Here is a 20,389-nt window from a genome sequence, read left to right on the forward strand (position 1 = left end):
TGACAATCAATATTAGTCGTCATAGCACCCAAGAACACTGAACACCTGTATCTACCAGAATATGTCCATGAATGCTCATAGCAAAAAGTGGCAAGAGACCACTTGTCCATCAGCTGATGAAGGAGTAAAGGAAAAGCTTTGTATGTCCATACAGAGAGGGGTGGGGGCTCAGCAATAAAAGGAGTGGCATTCTTATGCTTGCAATAATGTGGTTGCTCCTTGAAAAAAATAATTAAGTGAAAGAAATCAGATGCCAAATGCCACATGGTACATAGTTTCATGACCTGAAATGCCCAGTGCAAATGAATCTGTAGGACCAAGGAAAAGACCCAGCTGTGTTGGCCTGAGAAAGTTTGAGAGGAGTGGAGAGTGACTAGTGGTGGGTGTGGGCTTCCACTTTGATGACAGCTCTGTATGCTAAAATCAATGGAAACAGGCATTTTCTGTGCCACATGAATTATAACACACACCTGGAGGCTCTCGGTGGGTGCCATTGCAGTATTGATGGCCCTGGAGGACTCAGTTCCTCCACCTTCTGAATGGAGCTCTCAGAGCCTCCCGCTGTGGGAGCCTCCTCCCTCAGACCAGCATGCCCTCCCCAGATGTAGCAGTTTGAACTCTTAATTTTATTCATTTCTCCTTTTTTTTTTTTTGAGACAGATTCTCATGTAGCCCAGGCTAGCTTTAAACTCTCTATATAGCTGAGGATGACCTTGAACTCTTGTTCTTCTTGTCTGTATCTCCCTGTTACTGGAATTACAGGTGAATTAGCATTAACCCAGTTTCTGAAGTGCTAGAGCTCAGGCCTGGGGCTTTCATTCATGCTGGGTAAGTACTCTACCAACTCAGCTACAGCCCAGTCCCTGTTTTTTGTGGGTTTGACTCACTAACGCTTACCATCCCCTGTAGAGAGATCCATCCTGATAGGCATTGCTCATCATTGTCATTTGGCATAGAGTCACAGGGTCTGATTTCAGGAGCTGGCCCTGCAAGGTGGGGAGTGCACAGTGGAGTGATCTGGGGAGGAGACCAAAGCCACTGAGCTCTATCTAAACAGTCTCACTTCAGCTAATCAAAACCATTCTTAAAAAGAATGTCACCAGGGCCAGCAAGATGGCTCATCAGGTACAGGCCCTTGCCCCCCAAGCCTGACAACCTGAGTTCAATCCCTAGGACCCACAGAATAGAGGGACTGATTGCTACAGGCTGTCATCTGACCTCCACATGCATGCTTTATGGCATGTGAAGTCCTATCCACAGGTATGTGCACATGTATGCATGTGCACACACACACACACACACACACACACACACACACACACACAAACACACACACACACATTAAAAAATTATAAAGAATAATCTCGAAGTCCACAGAAATGCCCCAAAGGGGCTTAGAAACAAAATCAATTTGAACAACATTTAAATGAAGTTTAGTAATAGTTTGAAGTGATCTAATGGGTTCTGTAACACCCTGTGACATATTATAAAGATAAATGAGACCTGAAAAGTCAAGAGAGACATCACAAGGAGCAGTGGTGAACAGCGGTAAGAACTCCTGGAAGAGAAAAACAGGTGGAGAAAGAGAAAGTAAGCAAGCTGGGCTATTTTGTTTTTGATGAAAGGGGAATTTCTAAGAACACTTCGGAAGTTAAGATAAATTGGAAAAGAAGTGGAATGTACCTCAGAACAGATAATGGGTACAATTCTTCTTCGCATCTTTAAAAAAAAATGGTAGGCTTTGTCCCAGGGGAATTTGAATCAGCTGAAATTTCAGCCTAGCAATATCTCATTTCCTGTTCTTAACAGCCCTACTGGGCAGGCTCTCTCCCAGTAGGAAATAGCGAGCAGGTTCAAAGCTCAGCTCTAAGTCACCAGGTTGCCCTGACTCTTTAGGGATGCAGCTGGGCCTCCTGTGAGTGAATGCTCGCATTACCACTTTACCACATCTCAGAAAATCAGCAGTGGTTTGTGGGTCTGTAGTGAGAAGTAGGCACTTAGAACTGCCAAGACTGGCCTCACATGAAACAGGTAGGGGTCCAAGAGGTGGACCAATTGGGTTGCTATGACAATGGCCTCTCTTTTTAAGGACAGGGACAGTTTTCAGAATACAGCACAAATGTAGCAGGCATATAACATGTTTAGGATTTGCAATCTTATTTTAAATCAAGTCAGAAAATGGAGTCTTAAGTGGCAAGTTTCCATGCTTGTAACAATAGCAACTCCTTCGTTCTTAGTCATTCAAGGTACCGTTTTATCGCTTTTTTAAAAACTAAAATAAAATAAGCATCTTTGTAAGCCGTTTTCCAGACAAGGCCATACATAGCATCATTTGAGGTCCCCAGGGAGCCCCTGCAGACAGAGCACAGTGAGATGCGGTTTCTGCTGCAAGGTTTCTGGCACAGACAAGTCCTGTACTTCTGACAACCGAGTCAAGTCGTCAATGATTGTTGCACTCACTTCTTTCAGGGAAACACAAACAAACACTGCTCACCCCAGACGGTGCACCAAACAACAAACCTAAGTGATGGTTCTACCCAAGTCCAGCTTGGGGAACCAGTGAGTGTATTGGGCTCCCTTAGAGCTTGGGTCAAGGGTGCATAATCTTATATGGGGGCATGATCACAGACACATTTGGGTCCTGGCTGGTGATCGGAGGGTGAGTGGTTAGGAGAAGGTTCTTCATGTATCTAGAAGAGAAAGGGCAAGATGCCACCTCTGGTGCTGGACAGGACGCTAGTGTACCTCAGGGTGGACAGCCAGAAACTTCTGCCATGATTTCCCCTCCAGAAGAGTTTCCTGTGGGTGGAGAAAGGGGCAAAAGTGGACACCAGCCACACCCAGTGTCATCCCAGCAGCTTTGCCCTGTTAGCCTATGACTTGGGCAGAACCTCCTCCCTTCTCCCTTCTTTCTATAGACACTGCTGGCTATAACACTGACCCAATCCAGTTCAACAGTTGTCTAGGGTCTTTATGGGTAATGGTAGTCTGTCTGAAGATTTTTATTGGAGTTTGGGGAGACAGCTCATTTGGTAAAGTGTTGGCTGTGGAAGTATGAGGGCCCAAGTTCAAGCTAGGAAAACCAGACATGGTGGCTAGACTGTAATTCTAACATGAGGGAGATGGAGATAGGAGGATCCCTGGGCCTCACTGGCAAGTCCACCAGCTAAATCAGCAAGCCCCAGGGAAAAGTGAAAGACCTGTCTAAAAAAAACAAGGTAGACATTGCTCTGAGGAGTGCTACCCAAAGTTGGACACTAGCTTACACAAACACACACATGTACAAATGTGAACACCCTCATGCACATGTGCACACATAAACAGACATGAAAAAAATAAACACCTCAAATGGCAGCTTGAGTAACAAGTGTGCTCCCTCACAGTTCTGGTAGTATGAGCCTAGGTCCAGGTGTCCATGGGCCTGCACTCAATGGGAGACTCCATCCTGGGTCCTAGACAGCCTCTGCCACCTAATTGACTCATGCTTGCATCTCTGTGATCTTCCTGTAGCACTGTCCTTACATGCCTGTAGTGTCTGCAAAACTTTCTTGCCTCGTGGGCAGTGGCCCATCCCACACAGCACTACAGAAACAGATGCCCAAGCCCTGCCATACATCAAAGATGTGATGGCCTTGAAATGTGCCCCCTTCTTCAGCATGGAAGCCCTGGGACAAGGTGTGACCTTTAGGCCCAAGTCCAGGGGAGCCTTCTGCTCTGTCCAGGCACCCTTTTAAGCAGTACATAGTCTGACCACTTGAGAACTCTCCCTGCCCCATCCCTGCCTGTGTGGGCAATCTTTGACATGTAAATGGGTCCATAAGCAAATTCTTGAAGCAGTGGTGATTTATCTAACACAGAGTCCAACATTTCAACATCGGGATATGCTATTGCCATCTACAAATGTGTTGGTTTACATTCATAGCTATTTGGGGACAAAAGTGGCCCGTGGGCCACAGATTAAATGGACTGATAGAGAATGTCTGTGAAGTTCACTGCTGTTCATATTCCCATTTTATCTGATTCCTGGAATATTCATCAAGATAGTCAGTGCCATCAAAGAAAACTAAATGAGGCAAGATTGCCCAAATGTAGGAGAACTGCATTACAAATGCAGGGTCAAAAACCAAAACCAAAAGGACTGCCTCTTATGCAATCCTGTAACAAAACAGTCATTTAAATTAAAAGGAATGGGAAGTGGGGGAATGGGAAGATTGTTTGAGGCCAGCCTGGGCTACATAGTGAGTTGCAGGCCAGATTGATATAAAGCAAATACCATCTCAAAAACAGATAAATAATAAGGCTGGGGTGATGGCTCAGGCAGTGACTGAGTTAGGACCTGAGTTAGAGCCCCCAAACCCTTGTTAAAAGCTAGATGTTGTACCACATGCTTTATTCCCAGAGCTGGGGAAGTGGAGAGAGAGGCTCACTGGGGCTCATCGGCTCACTGGCCAGCAAGCCTAGACTAATCCATGAGCCCTGGGCCATTGACAGACCTTGTTTCAAAAAATAAAGTGGATCATGACTAAGGAACAAAAACCACGGTTGTCCTCTGGTCTCTGTGTGCATGCGCACCCCCACACACAAGCGTGCACACACACACACACACACACACACACACACACACACACACACACACACACACCATGATAACTAGAATGAAATACAGCTTTCCTCAGCCTTAGATTTCCAGGCCAGGGCTGCAGCCCATTAGTATATTGCTTGCTGAGCATATATGAGACCCCCCAGTTCTATCCCAGCACTAAAAATGCAGGACAGACAAACAGATCCACCTTAGCTCTCTGTTTATCTGCAGAAGGGAGTGAATAACACCTGCCTCCACTGATCTTGAGGGATTAAACTCAATTAGGAATCTGAGACATGACATTGAGGCTGGGCTCCCTCATGCCCCCCACCCATATACAGCAAACATCATCCCTGGGGTCTGGCCCTCTGCTTATCACACCCATCCACCACTTCTGTACAACCCTCGTGAACCTTCATGTTTAGTAGTCTGAGTGAGCTAGTACCCATCTGAAATTGAGGAATTCGTATTTGAAGTAAAAGCCTGCAGCTCTTTAAGTTATTACCCGAAACAGACGGAGAGCATTTCCTTGCTGGCCGGGCTCAGGTAGAATTGAGTTCTAAATACCCAGGATTTACGGAATTTGTTGCTCATATTAAAGAGATTTACATATGTGCTGTGCACCTGCAGGCTTATCTGATCCATACAGAATGCTCAGAACCACTGCTGTTTCCAGGACAGACAGACTGAGTGTGTGTGTGTGTGTGTGTGTGTGTGTGTGTGTGTGTGTGTGTGTGTGTGTGTATGTCTGTGTGTGTGTGTGTGTGTGTGTCTGTGTGTGTGTATGTGTGTATGTGTGTCTGTGTGTGTGTCTGTGTGTATGTCTATGTGTGTGTGTCTGTATGTGTCTATGTGTGTGTCTGTGTATATCTATGTGTATGTGTCTGTGTCTGTGTGTGTGTGTCTGTGAATGTGTCTGTGTGTGTAAATGCCCCTCTGTTTATAAAAGGCTAGAGACTGCTGATGCCAATCTTGTGACATGTTCTTTTGCAGTCCCTTCAGCTGCTCCTGAAAATGTGTCTGCAGAGGCTGTGAGCTCCACCCAGATCCTATTGACATGGGCTTCAGTCCCTGAGCAGGACCAGAATGGGCTCATCCTGGGCTACAAGGTACATATTTCTGGTGCCTCTACACTGTTCTGCCTTCGGGGCTGGTGGAAAATTGTCACAGATCTGTCACTTGGGCCAGCTCCTGACTTTATCAGGTGTCTTCTCTGGGAAGATGAACTGGGAGACTTGCTTTCCCAGCATCATTCAGGAATGATGGGACCCTGATCAGCAAGCCAGGCCCTGGCTCTGCCTGTTCTGGATGAGGCAATCTGGAACCTTGGACCATGAATGGATGCAGCTTCTGTCACCTACTGTCAAGTGAGAATGACCACAGTGGTCATTTCCCAGAGTTGCTAGTAGAAATTAGGGGCTTCTGGGAAATGGTCAAGGCTGATTTGTGGAGAACCTAGGAAGGGCTGTCATCTGTTACAGTTGGACTTACCCTAGCTTCTCCAGGTCCCATTTTCTAAACTGCTACCTAGACTCTTCAAAACCACCTATTTATTTCTCCTTGCTCAAATGTGACCAATATAATTCCCTGGCTCTGTCTCTAGCTCCAGTCTCCCAAGCAGTACAATGGGTTTCTCTAGATCTGGTTGCTAATGTGATGCTGCTCTCATGGGCTGATGGGCTGTAATGAAACAGTAGAGCACCTGTCTAGAATCCCCCAGTGAGGGGCTAGAGTGTGGCTCAGTGGTAGAGCACCTGCCTAGAATTCCCCAGTGAGGGACTGGGAGTGTAGCTTGATGAACAATTGCTTGTCTAGTATTCATGAGTCCCTGGAGTCAATCCCTAGTACAACAAGAAAATGCCTTCCATAAATCCTCAATGGATTTTAGCCATTCTGCTCTCTCTTGTCTTTCAGTAACTGTTTTAATGTTTTAATGACTTTTTTCCTGCTTTTTGAAGAGGTGGGCAACAACTAGTTATTATCAGATGGATCTCACACTATAGCTCAAGCTGACCTGAAACTCACTATGTAGTGACCTTGAACTCACAGCAGTCTTCCTGCCTGGTCTTACAAAGTTCTGGGATGAGATGCTTACCCACCATGCCCAGTTGTCATTCTGTCCTTAAATCCCATCTGCATTCTCCTAACCTGTGCTCATCTGCATCCCTCTCCATAAGTATTCTAATGGCTCCATTCTGGTTCCATACTATGTCCAGGGAACATGGCAATCCAGAGTATACAACAGAGACATGACACTGGCAAGTCTCCTGCTACATGGTAGTCCTCTTGGGTTCGGTGGACAAAGCTCCATGCCACACCTCCTGGTTCCCACAGGGAAATGCTTCCTATGCTGGTTCCAAATGTCTCCCCAGTGAGCCTCTCTTTTATAGCTTGTGAGTCACTTATCTTGGAGAACAGTTCAGAGGGGGTGAGCTTTGAAGGAGGATTGAAGAGAGAAAGAGGAGGAAGCCCTGGAGGAGCACATCTCAGTTCATCTCTGTGACCTATGGGCAAGCCTCAGGTTCACATGAGAAAGAGCAAGTCTTCTGGGGCAGGAACCTCTGCTTTTTGGAATCAAGGGACTTCATAGAGTCCCAAGCTCCACTTATAGAAAGCAAAAGGCCTTTGCCGAAGACCAAGCCCATGCTTCAGCAGGAGCATTTGCCATGGCTATAGTTGAGAACTTCAGATCTTGCCAAATTGTGCCCAGGCAGCCAAATCACAGAGCTGTATGACTCCAGCCACTCTTCTGGAGTGAAGTTGCCTCATGGCTGCCTTCCTCCTAGATGCCAGTGGATAGAAATGAGATCCAAAGCTCCCTCAATACAGCTTCTCTTGTGGAGAAACCCCAGTTGGGTGGTCCTTGCTGGTTAACTCTGAGCTGGTACCCTGTGCGCAGGGAGTCCCCTTCCGAGCATGCACTTAACTGTAACCATCTGCATCTGTGTGTTGATGCTTCAGATTCTATACCGTGCCAAAGACCTGGATCCAGAGCCCAGAAGCCACGTGGTGCGAGGGAACCACACACAGTCTGCGCTGCTGGCTGGCTTGCGCAAGTTCGTGGTGTATGAGCTCCAGGTGTTGGCTTTCACTCGTATCGGGAATGGGGTCCCTAGCTCGCCCCTCATCTTGGAGCGTACCAAAGATGACAGTAAGTACATTGCTGGCCTCTCTGCCTTCTGCTGTAGTTTTCCAATCCAAACAATTTGGATTGCAGTTGTTTTTAATGTAAATTTTCAACCACTTCTTTTTTTTCTAGTTGAGGGAAACAAAACAAAATTGTTTTCCAGTCACTTGGCATTTATGTGGCCAATTTGAGCCCGGAGAGGGTTTTTACTGCCTGATTATGTGCTATGCAGAATTCTGATCCTAACTATGCTGTGGCCAAGGGCTGGTGAGGGTGGGCTAGGTTATGAAATGTGAACCCATCCACCTAGTAGCAGCTCTACAGATCTAGATAAAACTCCACACTGGACCCATGTGTCCATTCTCATGGGGATGGTGGGTCTCACCATTTGCATTCGAACTGCTAATTGCATGTTCTTGCACAGAGAGCAGCATGTTTGACAGCACCCAGGGGTCCCCAAGCTCTGGTGCTTCCAGATTTGAGTAACAAGCACATCTTGCTGGCTTTGTTTTTTATGGAAGTCTAAATCATCAGTAAATATGTTTTTCCACTTTGCAGATGTCAAACACTTAAAGGTTAGCTCCTTCACACATTTGTTATTAAACAGGCCATAATGAATATGTCAGGGGGAAAATACTGATCTGCCCAAACACCCACCTCGGGATCAGAAGTGTCTGACAGGACGGAAACAACAATAGGGTTGTTTAAGCATCTTCTTGGAATGGATAATGAGCCACAACTCTATTTGCTCCTTGGCCCCTTCTTCACACAGCATGTGAATCTGGTCTTGGCTCCATATTACTTCTCTCACTGCTATGACCAAATGCCGGAGAAGTAGCTCTATGGAAGGGGGGTTGATTTTGGCTCACAGTTTGAGGGTACAGGCCATCATGGTGGGAAGGTGTGGTGACAGGAGGGTGAAGCATGGCAATTATAGTCAGGAAGCAGAGACAGATGTGTCAAGACTGATGCTCAACTTACTTTCTCCTTTTTATTCACTGTATGACACAAGCCCATGGGGGTGGTGCCAGCCACACTTAGGATGAGTCTTCCTAATCAAGACTAGCGGTTAGCCTAATCAAGAAAATCTGCCATGGGCATGCCCAGACGTCTGTCTCTTGGGTGATTCCATATCCTGTCGTGTTGACAATCACAATAGTCACAACCATCACTGCTTCCATGGGATTATCCTTCAGCTTTCTCTAAGGCAAGGGGCTAGGGGTAGATGGGAAATGCAGGGGAAACTGATGCCGAGCCATGTTAGCTGGGAGTTGCACCAACCGTCCATGTGGGCACACTTCAGCTTAGTCCTATGAAAAGAAAGTAGAGACGTTTAGAAATCTGTCCCTCAGTGTCCACTGTCATTATTCTTTCTAAAGGACACATGTAGTCAGGCAATGACTTTTTTCTTTTATTGCTGTATTATTTATATAAACATGTCTTCTCTCTTCATTGTGACACAATCTATTAAGCCTCAGGGACAGCGCAGAAGGTCATTGCTATGTCACACTGGTATTATAAATTAGCCCCGATGTTTGAGCCTGTGGCCTCCTTTGGCCATTTATTTTACCCATGTATAGGTATCATTACACATGTCCAAATTCACCCACCCAGAATGGACATTCCCCACATTCTGTTTCTGCATCGATTGCTCCTGGCCATTTCCTGGGAATCAATCCATGATTAAGTCCAATGAGAAGCTCTCACACTGGCCACACACTAACTTGCCTATCCATTTAAGCAAATATATTTTATGAGGGCTGAGACCCTATTATTCAATCATTCCACAAGACATAACTGCATTTTAAATTATCAGTGCACTGAACTACACAGAAGAATTATTATACTGCATCTGTGAGCATCAGCTCTTAAGTTCCTAAGACAGGGCAGGTGAGGTGAGGCAGGTGTAAGCCAGAAAGCATTGGTTGTCAGTGTGCTTCATCAGTGGTTGGGGGCAGGGGGGACTAAGGGATACCTTATATTGCTCACTTCTGTTGTGACTGTAACCAAATACCTAACAACAGCAGCTTAAGGGAGGACTCTGCTCATAGCTCAAGGGTACATAAACAGTAATGGTAGTGTAGTTATGGTGGCTGCTCACATAGCATCCACAGTCAGGAAGCAGAGAGAGATGGATGCTGGGGCTCGGATCACCTTGTCCTTTTAATTTGGGGTCACCCATATTCAGAATGGGTCTTCTCACCTCAGTTAATCCAATCTGGAAACCCCACAGACATGGCCAGAGGTGTGTCCCCCAGGTGATGTAGATCCTGTCAAGTTGACAGTATTAACTGCCATAGTTGCCAATCACCTGCTCTACAACTGTCAAACCCAGCGAAGGAACCTGAACTTAGATTAGTGGAGTATTTACTGCAAAATCATAAGGTGTCACCCAGGCTAGCATTGCCATGAGCTGTCTGTCCTCTCAAGTCATGCGAGCATAGTTTCTAAGCATGGTTTTCTAAACCAGAAGGTCAGGTTTCAAAATTAAGTGTGTTTTTCAGAGTCATTAGGGAGTCACATGGAGCCATCAAAGGTCCAGAAGTCCTTCATTGAAATTGTGGCCTGGGGTGATGTCACAGTCAGCAAAGGGCCTGCTGAATAAGCATGAAGACCTGAGTTCAAGTCCCTAAAACCCAAATAAAAAGCCAGATATAAAATAAAACATAAGGGGCTGGCTGGAGAGATAACTCAGCTGTTAAGAATGCTTGCTCTTCTCCCAGTGTTCAAGCCCCAGAATCCATAACTGCCTGTAACTCCAACTCTAAGAGATCTGATGCCATCTCCTGGCCTCTGTGGACAGACAGCTGCACACATGCAGCATATATTACAGATACATGTAAATAAATAAATAAATAAATCATTTTAAAAGGGCAAATCAATTTTTTAGAACATAAATTTAAAAATGAAAACTTGGGACCACCACAAGGAGGCCCACATTGGTCATTAGAGCATGGAGGCTGCTGACCACAAAACCCTATGTGACTCCTGACTCACCAAGCTTCCCTTCAGCCCCAGGTCCCCCCGTGCGGCTGGTGTTCCCTGAAGTGAGGCTCACTGCGGTTCGGATTGTGTGGCAGCCCCCAGAGGAACCCAATGGTGTGATTCTGGGTAAGGAACATTGGAGGTGGAGTGGGGGGAAGAGAAAGGGCAGGGAGATTTGCTCTCTCCTGTTTCTATTAGACAATGGGGTGGGTGGACACAAATCATGTCAACTGTAGCATCTCCCAGACACAGAGCATCACAGGCCTCATTTGTTCCTGCCCAGGGCGCTGAGGCCTTCTTGTAGAAAGAAATTTACATTTTATTAACCCAGAATTCCCTCCATTTGTTTGTGGTCCATGGCAAGTCCATTCATAATCGACCTTCCACTCCAGGCTGTGCCTGATGGGTGTTTGGGAAATAGCAGTCTATTTTTTCATAGTCAGAGCTGACCAGGCTCCTGGAAGCACCTGTCTCCCATTAAGAGGCCTGTGTTGACCCATGGGAGAGCCCGCTGGGATGACATGTGAACCTTGGGTTTTCAACTTCACATTCAGAGACGCAGTTCTGATAAGATTGGTGGAAAGCCAGCAAATTGTGTCTTAAATCTTCATAGATGCCTTTATTCATTTATCCTCTTACTAAGTCATGTTAAAGACTGTGTTCATTACTGTTGCCTAGTGGGAGACAGGGCTGAGTAAGGCCCACTCACTCTCAGGTTTCCTACACTGTCTATGCCTGACACCATCCCAGATTACTAACTCTCCTGCAAGCCACTCCTTTTGCATGGAGGTTGGGGTGGGTGAAATGCTGCTTCGGAGTGAGTTTGGAGGGGGAGTGACTTCCACAGCCCTGGGAGCAGGGAAGAGACATCTGGTGGCTTCTGACTAAGCGCACAGACATATCCAGTGCTGGTCCAGGTGGGGACCGTGGGCAAGGGCTCCACTATGGGCTAGTAGAGAATGTGATGTGAGGAAAACCAGGCATTTCAGGGGAAGGGCCCCGGAATACAGCACAAAGTACAGCTGCAGACCCAAGTCACAGAAGACTCCAAGATAGTCGGCAATTTCCAGTGAAATTATTCATATGAAACGATGAGCAGCTGCTATAAAGCCACTGCTATTACCTGCTTTTGTTCTTGCCAGTCAGTTTAAAGAAAGTATTTCAGTTTTATTAAAAAGAGATTGAGGGGCTGGAGTGGCTCAGCAATTAGAGCACTGGCTGCTCTTTCAAAGGACCCAGGGTAGATTCCCAGCTCCCACAAGAGAGCTCACAACTGTCTGTAACTCCAATTCCAGGGGATCTAACATCCTCTTTGGTATCCATGGGCACCAGGCACACATGTGGTGCACAGTCATACATGTAGGCAAGTCATCCATATACATAAAACAAAAAAAAATCTCAAAAAAATTTAAGGAAATTGAGGACTGAAAGATGTTTCAGCCAGTAGCATTTGCTATGCAAGCCTAAGAAGCCAAGTAGGATCCCCTAAGACGCATGTAAAAAGGAATTCGGACATAATAGCACATGCCTGCAACCCCAGCACTGTGAAGGTAGAAACAGTTAGCCAGGCAGCCTCACCAAATGAGGAAGTCCTAGGCTAGTGAGAGACCCTGTCTCAAATGGTGAATGGCACTTGTCTCAAAACACAAGGTGGACAATACTTGAGGAACCACACCTAAGGAGGCTGCATGCACCCACACATGTGTTCACTTATGTGCATGTGCAGACACACACATACACACACACACACACACACACACACACACACACACACACACACACACATCTCCAGCAGCCCAGGGAAGGAGGCCCAAAAGGCATGTTTTTGTGGAGCACTCGCCCCTTTAGGATGGGCCTGGGTGATACTGTCATCCACTCAAGGAAGCTATGGCCTGTATGCTCCTTGACCTTCCATTACAGGATTCCTGAAGCTACCAGATACAAGTACTGCTGTGAGCACAGATCTTCTGAACTTGGTGGCTGTGAGGTTGCAGGTGCTTGCAGCCACAATCATGGCAGCTGTAGAAGCCTCTGCTGGAATGAGTTCCAGATGGAGAAAAAAGGTAGCAAGCTCCATCTGGAGTCAGTACCACAGGCATGGACCAAGCAAGGCTAGGGAAATAGCCTCAGAGCAGATGGCCAGCGCAGAGACAAACCATGCTTTAGGAGGAGACTATGCTCAGTGTGGCAACAGGCAGCAGATCATTATGAAGCAAAAGAAACTGGATACATGATTCCCTCATTGTTGTCCCCAGACTGCCACAGCAAAACAGGCAACATTTTGGGAGAGGCAGAATACTAGAATTCTGGTCTGTCACCTGGAGTCCCAGATGTCTACAGACTGTTTCCTATGATGAAGTAGGTTCCTTGAGCCCCACCCTACTCCAAGCCTCCAGCTCTCATTGCCAATCCTACTGACCCTCCCCACTCCAGCCCCAGTCCCTGCCAGTTCCCTGGTCCTCTCTCTGCATATGCCGCTGCTCTGGGATGGATCACTCTTAAACATATGGGCTGGTACACAGATGGATGCCAAGGCTTTGCACTACCAAACATGCCTCCCATGCAAACACAGGGCCAGGATCTTACCTGGGGTCCTTCTATAAGAGTCATGAAAGGCCTCCTCCTCCTGTTTGCTGATTATATAATTGAATGGCACAGACTGTATGATTTACAAAGAATAAAGGTTTGCTCTCCCTAGGTTCACAGTGCTTCTATAATCAGTAAAATGTTAGACCCTGAGAAGTAAGTGATGCGATTTTAAAACAAGCCTAGCGCCCCATGTGGACAATAAGGCTGAGTCTAATAGGTTTGCAGCTTCCTGTGTCCCACAAGAAATGGATGACATTTTCAGTGTGGTATTAAAGGCAGGTGTTTTAGGGAAAAGGTTTTATACAGTTTCTGGAGATGGAAAGCTGTTGGGGAGGGCCTTGCTGGTGGGTACTCTGCAGAAGTCACATGGGGGGGGAGGACATGTACAAGAGAGTGAAGAAGACTTTATAGATCCTGCAAGGTAGTTCAGTTCTGTAATCTCCAAAACTCATGTTTAAAAAAAAGGCCAGGCTTGGTGGCACACACTTGTAATTCTATTTCCGTAGTGACAGAGACAGGAGGAAGGCATGGCTCACTGTTCAGCCAGTCTACCTACTCAGTGAGCTCCAAGCCACTGAGAGACCCTGTCTCAAAAAAACAAAAACCAAACAAAAAAAAAACAAAAAAGCAGGTAAGCAGTATCCTGCAAAATGACACCAAGGCTGACCTCTGGCCTCCATATGCACATGCTCATGAGTACACACACACACATACACCAACACACAGGCATACACACACACACACACACACACACACACACACACACACACACACAAATCTAAATAAGTAAATAAACAGACCTACCATTCAGGATCTGGGTAATGTAGTAACACCTTAGCCCATACGAGACTTCACCTAGTCATGGTCCAAAGAAAACCCTCCTGTGGATCCCACCTGCTAGTCCCTCACTGAGGACAGTCAGCCTGCAGCACACTCCCCTGCAAATCAGCCACCTGCTCTCCATGTGTCTCTACCAGGCAGGCACCCTCCTCTGCACTTATGGAGGACATCTTTCCAGATGGGACTGTCAGCTCGCTTCTAAATCTTTGGCATTTACTCTTCAAAATGTCTTGGAGCGTTTGTTTTGCTGATCACAGAAGCACGGTGACATGATATTTAGGCAGCAGTAACATGCCAGGTCACATACATCAGACCTGGAACCGTGAGAGCTCATGACCACCTGAACAAATGGAAGGGTGTGAAGACAGTAGCCTCACCTGTCCTTGCTGAGGGTGTCACCTATGTAGCCTCTAGAGAGCCACACACGGGAAAGATGAGCAGGGCCACCTCTATCCCAGCCATTCTTGTCTCTAGACATTGTACCCAAAGGAAATTCTATGGGGTTAAAAGTGTAGTTCAGTTGACAGAGTACTTGCCTGTGTGAAACCCTGGATAAGCTGGGTGTGAGGCACACCCCTGTAATCCCAGTACTCAGGATGTGGAAACAGGAGATTATGAAAGTAAGTTTAAAGCTATCCTCAGCCACTTAGTGAGTTCAAGGCCAGCCTGGGCCATAGGTCTCACATATGAGACCTATAAGGCTAGTCTGGAGTCATAGGTCTCAGATATGAGACTGTCTGGAAAAAAATTTAAAGGAAACACACATATTTGCAAGGTTATGCATCTAAGCCGATTTGTTTATGCAGCAAAGGAGGCTGTTGTAGTCTGCAGTTTGCATGGCTCGACTCTCAGGGCTGTTGGTACTTCTCCCAGTGTCTTGGGCTCTGAATTATACTAACAGAAAGAAGAATGGATGGTGGTTAAGACTCCAAAAGCCTCACTGCCTGGGCTCAGACCTCAGCCCTCTATCTACTAACTGAATACATTATAAAAAGTCATCTATCTACTAACTGAATTCATTATAAAAAGTCACTTGGATCCCGGGCCTCAGTTTCCCCATTTACTTCTCCTCAGACTGTGAAATGAAGCACTCAGAAAAAACATCTACCATATTCAGTGCTCCATAAATGTGGGAGTTCCTATCCCATTTGCTAGCCTGTCACTTCTGTCTGGAGGACTTTGATCCTGGGGCTGGCTTGCAAGACCCTGTATTACATGGAGTCAGAGTAGGCCAGAAATTGACTTTGTGTGTACTGATGGCCCATTGTATTGCCCTGCTCTTCATCACTCTGCTTTTGGGTTTTGTGTGTGTGTGTGTGTGTGTGTGTGTGTGTGTGTCTGTGTGACGGTGTGTCTGTACACACACACACACACACACACACACACACACACACACACACACACACACACGTGCGTGTGTGTATGTGTATGAGCACCTATGCACACACAGACATCAGAGGGGGAACCTGAGTATCCTGCTCTGTCACTCTCTGCTTTATCCCCATAAGACAGGGTCTCTCCATAAATCTTGAGCTAGGACTGATGGCTCATAACCTCTAGTGACCCTCTTTTCTCTGTCCCCCACAGTGCTGGGATTATAAACATACACAAACAACCATACTTGACTTTTTTATGTGTGTGTTAGAGATTTGAAGTCATGTCCTCATGCTGGCACAGCAAGTGCTCTTACCCACTGCACTATTTTCTTAAATGGAACCCTTGAATTTAGTGTGAAGTCCTGGTGGGGCCATCACTGAAAATCCCAAACACAATGGGAAGAAGTGAGTGATATTAACATATTTCAAGCACCCTGTATTAGCCAACATTCTATAGAATAATAAAGATGATATGAGTAAATAATACAAGGGGAATTTATTAGAGACAGGCCGGGGAATCCAACAACAGTCATCTACATGCTGGAGAAGCTGAGAATGGGGGTAGCTGGTCAGTCCATGAGTCTGGATTCCTTAGAAATCCCAATCTGGTGCCTACAGCCTGGAGTATTCCTAGAGAGCCACTGGTCCTCAGTCCATGTTGGAAGTCTAAAGAAACTGGATTCCAATGCCAGTGAAAGGTGGCAGCAACAGAAGCAACAAAAGAGCAGATGCACCTACCAGCAAGGAGCAAAGGCAGGCAAGCAAAGTACTGCTTTTCTCACCAATCTCTTGTATCTGGGTTGCTAGAAGGCACTGCCCAGTCTGGAGGAGGATTTCCCTCTCCCTTAGTTAATTCTTCCTGGAAATGCCCTCACACCTCCATTCAGAGGCATGCCTCTCAATTGACTCTAGAGCCAACAAGATTAACCACCACACACAAATGCTAAGTCAGATGGCAGTGACTAAGTAGGCAATGTGGTCTTTGAGCATCTTTGGTTGTAATAGCATCTGGTGGTAGCAGATGCTGTCTGGGTGACCCATCACCTGGGTATCATTACAGCCAATACACCAGACCACAGATGCTGTAGGAAAAACAAACCGGTTCCTAAAGATCCAGGTTGTTGCTGGAGTGGAAAAGAAATAATCCATTTGCCTGGCTTACCTTGAATGCATATTCTAGCTCAGGCTGCCAGGGCAGTCATCTAAGTATGTGGACTCTTCTGCAGCTCACACCTTCCCTCTCAGTCTATATGAAAACATGTTCTTGCATTTCCCAAAGAGATTAACTGCAGGAAACAGAGCCAGGTGCCTGGAGGGAGAAAACACTTGCTTATTTGCGTGGTAAATATTTTACTATGGAGAGGTCTGAACTGTTGGAAGCCTCCTGTGGGGGTTGTATGGGACTACCTAAGCATAGTCACCCTCCCCAACTTGGCAGACTGCTTCACACACCTTTGAATACTGTTAAGCTAGGCATTACGTGTGCGCTCTTCAGAACTGTGCAGTTGCCAGGCCCAGACGCTTTAGATTCCTCTCCTTCCCCGCCTATCAGAAGGCTCCCGGCCAGCCAGGACCTAACACTAACCTTGAACACCTTTTGAGACCCCTGCTGGAGCATTTCTGTGTTCCCAGCCCTCAAGTATATAAGCTGTAACCTACAGCCACACATCATGAGTAAACTTGGGGCTTCCCAGGACTCTTAAACTGCTTCTGGGTTCTCTGACACCTTTGTGGGTGTGAGTGGGGGCATCACAGCCTCCAAACCATCATCGAGGCTTAGCAGCACCATGTCCTGCTGATGGCCTTGCCTTGGGGACTGAACATTGTCAAGGAAACAAATGCCTTTGGTTGTTGACCATCAGTACAGCTCATAAAACGTTCTCAGCTGCCTTGAATGTCAAGACAAAGCCCCAGATAGCTGTTCCAGCTCTCAGGGTCAGACATCAAGGAGTGGGGACCCCCACAAGGCTTGTAGCCCTCGGCTGTACCATCACACCCGCTCTTCTTTCTGTCATTTCTCCAGCCGATTCTCTAGGCGTGCAGTGCCCCCTCCACCTTCCAGCATGTTCAGAAACCGGCGCAGGCCTCACACTGCACATTTTAATCTTCTCTTCGGATCGATGTCCCTCATGCTTGGCCTTGCTCTCTTCAATACCCGTATTATCATAATTCACCCATAACCTTAAAAACAGGGCTTCTCTCGGGCCACATTCTCCTCCTCCTCTCAAGTCAGCGTACCCATTCTTTGCAAACACACACAGCAGCCTCCTGACCTCAGCTCGCTGAAATCCGGCCGGCTAATGCTTCTGATCCGGCAGCAACCGTAATTACATAAGAAGCCTCATCCTCGGAAACGCTCTTAGCTCTGAACACCATCCATCATTATTCTCTAAAAATGCAAGAACTATTCCACAGCTGCCTCTTTCACACTGAGGATGTGCAGGGAAACGACCGCCGTGGTCCAGCGAATGAGTCTCTTTGGCGTGTCAGGGTGAGGAGAGGGTGTTAATTTTTATGTTCAGCACACCAGGGTGCAGGGCCTGCTAATGATGCCACATTTATTGGAGGGAAAATAATAGGAAGGTACAAACAGAAGCCCGAGGCTGAGGAGTTTTCTCTCGGTAATAGCTCAGTGTGGGAAGTGGATTGGAGATAGAAAATAATAACCCAGATTTCCTGCAGTTAAGGACAAATGACATTGTGCCTTGTGGTTTCCATACATTATCTACTGAGTCTACACAGTGACTGTCCCAGGTAGATATTCTTCTCTTTCTGTTTCAGAGACAGAAGGGTCGGGGATTAAGGGTAGCTCTGCAGCGAAAATCCCCTTCCGTGAGCAAGGGGGCCTACTGAGCTAGACAACTGCAAGGATTGTCCCAGGATCCCTGGGGATACCCTAATCTGCCAGGGTCAAGCCCTCAGATCAATAGCATAGTGTCTACAGATAACCTGTGCTCACCGCCTACATACTGAAACCATCTATAGATGATTGCATGTGCCTGATCCAGTGTAGACGTTTTTATACGTGGTGGTCATGCTGTGTCATTTTGGGATTAATGACACCAGGAGGCCCCACCTGCTCAGCACTAACATGGGGCTTTTCTTGAGTTTTTAAAGGAATTTTTCAATTTTTATTTGTGTGTGTATTGGAGTGGGGTGTGTGTGTGTGTGTGTGTGTGTGAGAGAGAGAGAGAGAGAGAGAGCAAGTGCCATGAGAAGGCCCTGTTACTGCTCAAGAACATGGCCAGTCCCATCTTCATACACAGGCAGTAACACACCATGGAAGGTCATGAGGTCTAAATGGATGTAGGTGAAAGGCCTAGAATAGAGAGGACTCTTTAGTTAGTGTCAAATGTTATTCATTCATTCTCTGTATGTGCAAGTGTATGCACCTGTGTGTGGAAGTAAGGTATCAACGCAGGGTGTCATCCCTTAAACTCTGTCCACCTTGATTTTTGAGTTAGGGTCTCTCATTGGCCTGTGTCTTGCTGATTTGGCCAACTGTCTTCACTTCCCCAGAACTGGGATTTCAGGCACACCACCACCCTGGCTTTTTACATGGATGCTAGGATTGGCATTGGGTCCTCATGTTTGAACAGCAAGCGCTTTGCCCACTGAGACTTCTCTCCACCATGAATGTTTTCAGTTACATGGAGTAGGACCTTAGCCAGGGTAAGCAAAGAACTGGACTGGGTTAGAACCTAGATCATTGGCTACCTGCTCTCTGGTCAGGGACTCCCAAGAGATACAAGGATCCCACACATGACAACTAAGAGCCACTGAGCCAGGTCCCCAGCCCCTCACTGGGGGATTCTAGGCAGGTGTTCTACCACTGAGCCACACCCCAGCCCCTCACTGGGGAATTCTAGGCAGGTGCTCTACCACTGAGATTTCTGTGTTTTTTATTTGGATATGCAGTCTTGTCACAGTGCCCTGGCTAGCCTTGAATTCATTTTGTAGCACAGGCTGGCTTGAGCTTTCAGTCATCCTGCCTCAGCCTCCTAAATAGCTGGGACTACAGACTGGTATCAATAGACCTAGATTAATGTTTTTTTTTTTCAGTTTAAGAGAGGCAGCTTAAATCTAGACATTTTCCAAAATAGTGATAATAAATACTGACTCCATGACTAGAGATATTATTTCTAGTCAGAAGATCTTAGAATTGTGGGACTTGATGGATGGCTCAGCTGTTAAGAGTGCTTATTGCTCTAGCAGAGGACCTGAGTTCAATTCCCAGAACCCATGTTGGGTGGCTGACAATTTTAACTTCAGATCCAGGAGATCTGATGCTCTATGCTAGACTCCAAATGCACCTACACACAGAGCATATACTTATACACATACACATAAACCACAATTTAAAAATAAACATTAAGAAAAACAAAAAGACTTTAAAATTGGGGCACTCCCCCAGTCTCTACAGAAGTAGACAGTGCTGCAAAATACATCCTTCCATGGCAGATCCTTCTGTAAAGTTACCTGGCCTTTGCTGGGCTCAGAATGAGCATCTGCCAGGTGCAGCTAACTCAATAAGCCCTGACATGGCCCATGCGATGGCCAAGGTGAGTGTCTTAGTTAGGGTTTCTATTGCTGTAAAGAGACACCATGAACATGGCAACTCTTACAAAGGAAAACATTTCACTGGGAATGGCTTACAGTTTCAGAGGTTTAGTTCCTCATCAACATGGTGAGACATGGCGGCATGCAGGCAGACATAATGCTGGAGAAGAAGTTGAGAGTCCTACATCTTCATCTAGAGGCAACAGGAGACTGTGTGTCATGCTTGGCATGGCTTGAGCATATGAAACCTCAAAGCCTGCCTCCATAGTGACACACTTCCTCCAACAAGGCCACACCTACTTCAACAAGGCCACACCTCCTAATAATGCC

General features: G+C 46.5%; 1 protein-coding gene across 1 annotated transcript in view; it reads left to right on the top strand.

Moving 5' to 3' along the window:
* Sdk1 (sidekick cell adhesion molecule 1) overlaps window positions 1-20,389 on the top strand; it is a 954,927-nt gene that overhangs the window by 844,272 nt on the left and 90,266 nt on the right. The window contains exons 26-28 of the mRNA XM_035444149.1: window positions 5,576-5,691; window positions 7,544-7,733; window positions 10,722-10,820. Coding sequence (XP_035300040.1) covers window positions 5,576-5,691; window positions 7,544-7,733; window positions 10,722-10,820 — 405 coding nt within the window. The remainder of the gene's footprint in view (window positions 1-5,575; window positions 5,692-7,543; window positions 7,734-10,721; window positions 10,821-20,389) is intronic.

The sequence above is a fragment of the Cricetulus griseus genome, chromosome 4, assembly GCF_003668045.3.
Source record: "Cricetulus griseus strain 17A/GY chromosome 4, alternate assembly CriGri-PICRH-1.0, whole genome shotgun sequence".
NCBI classification, from domain to species: Eukaryota; Metazoa; Chordata; class Mammalia; order Rodentia; family Cricetidae; genus Cricetulus; species Cricetulus griseus.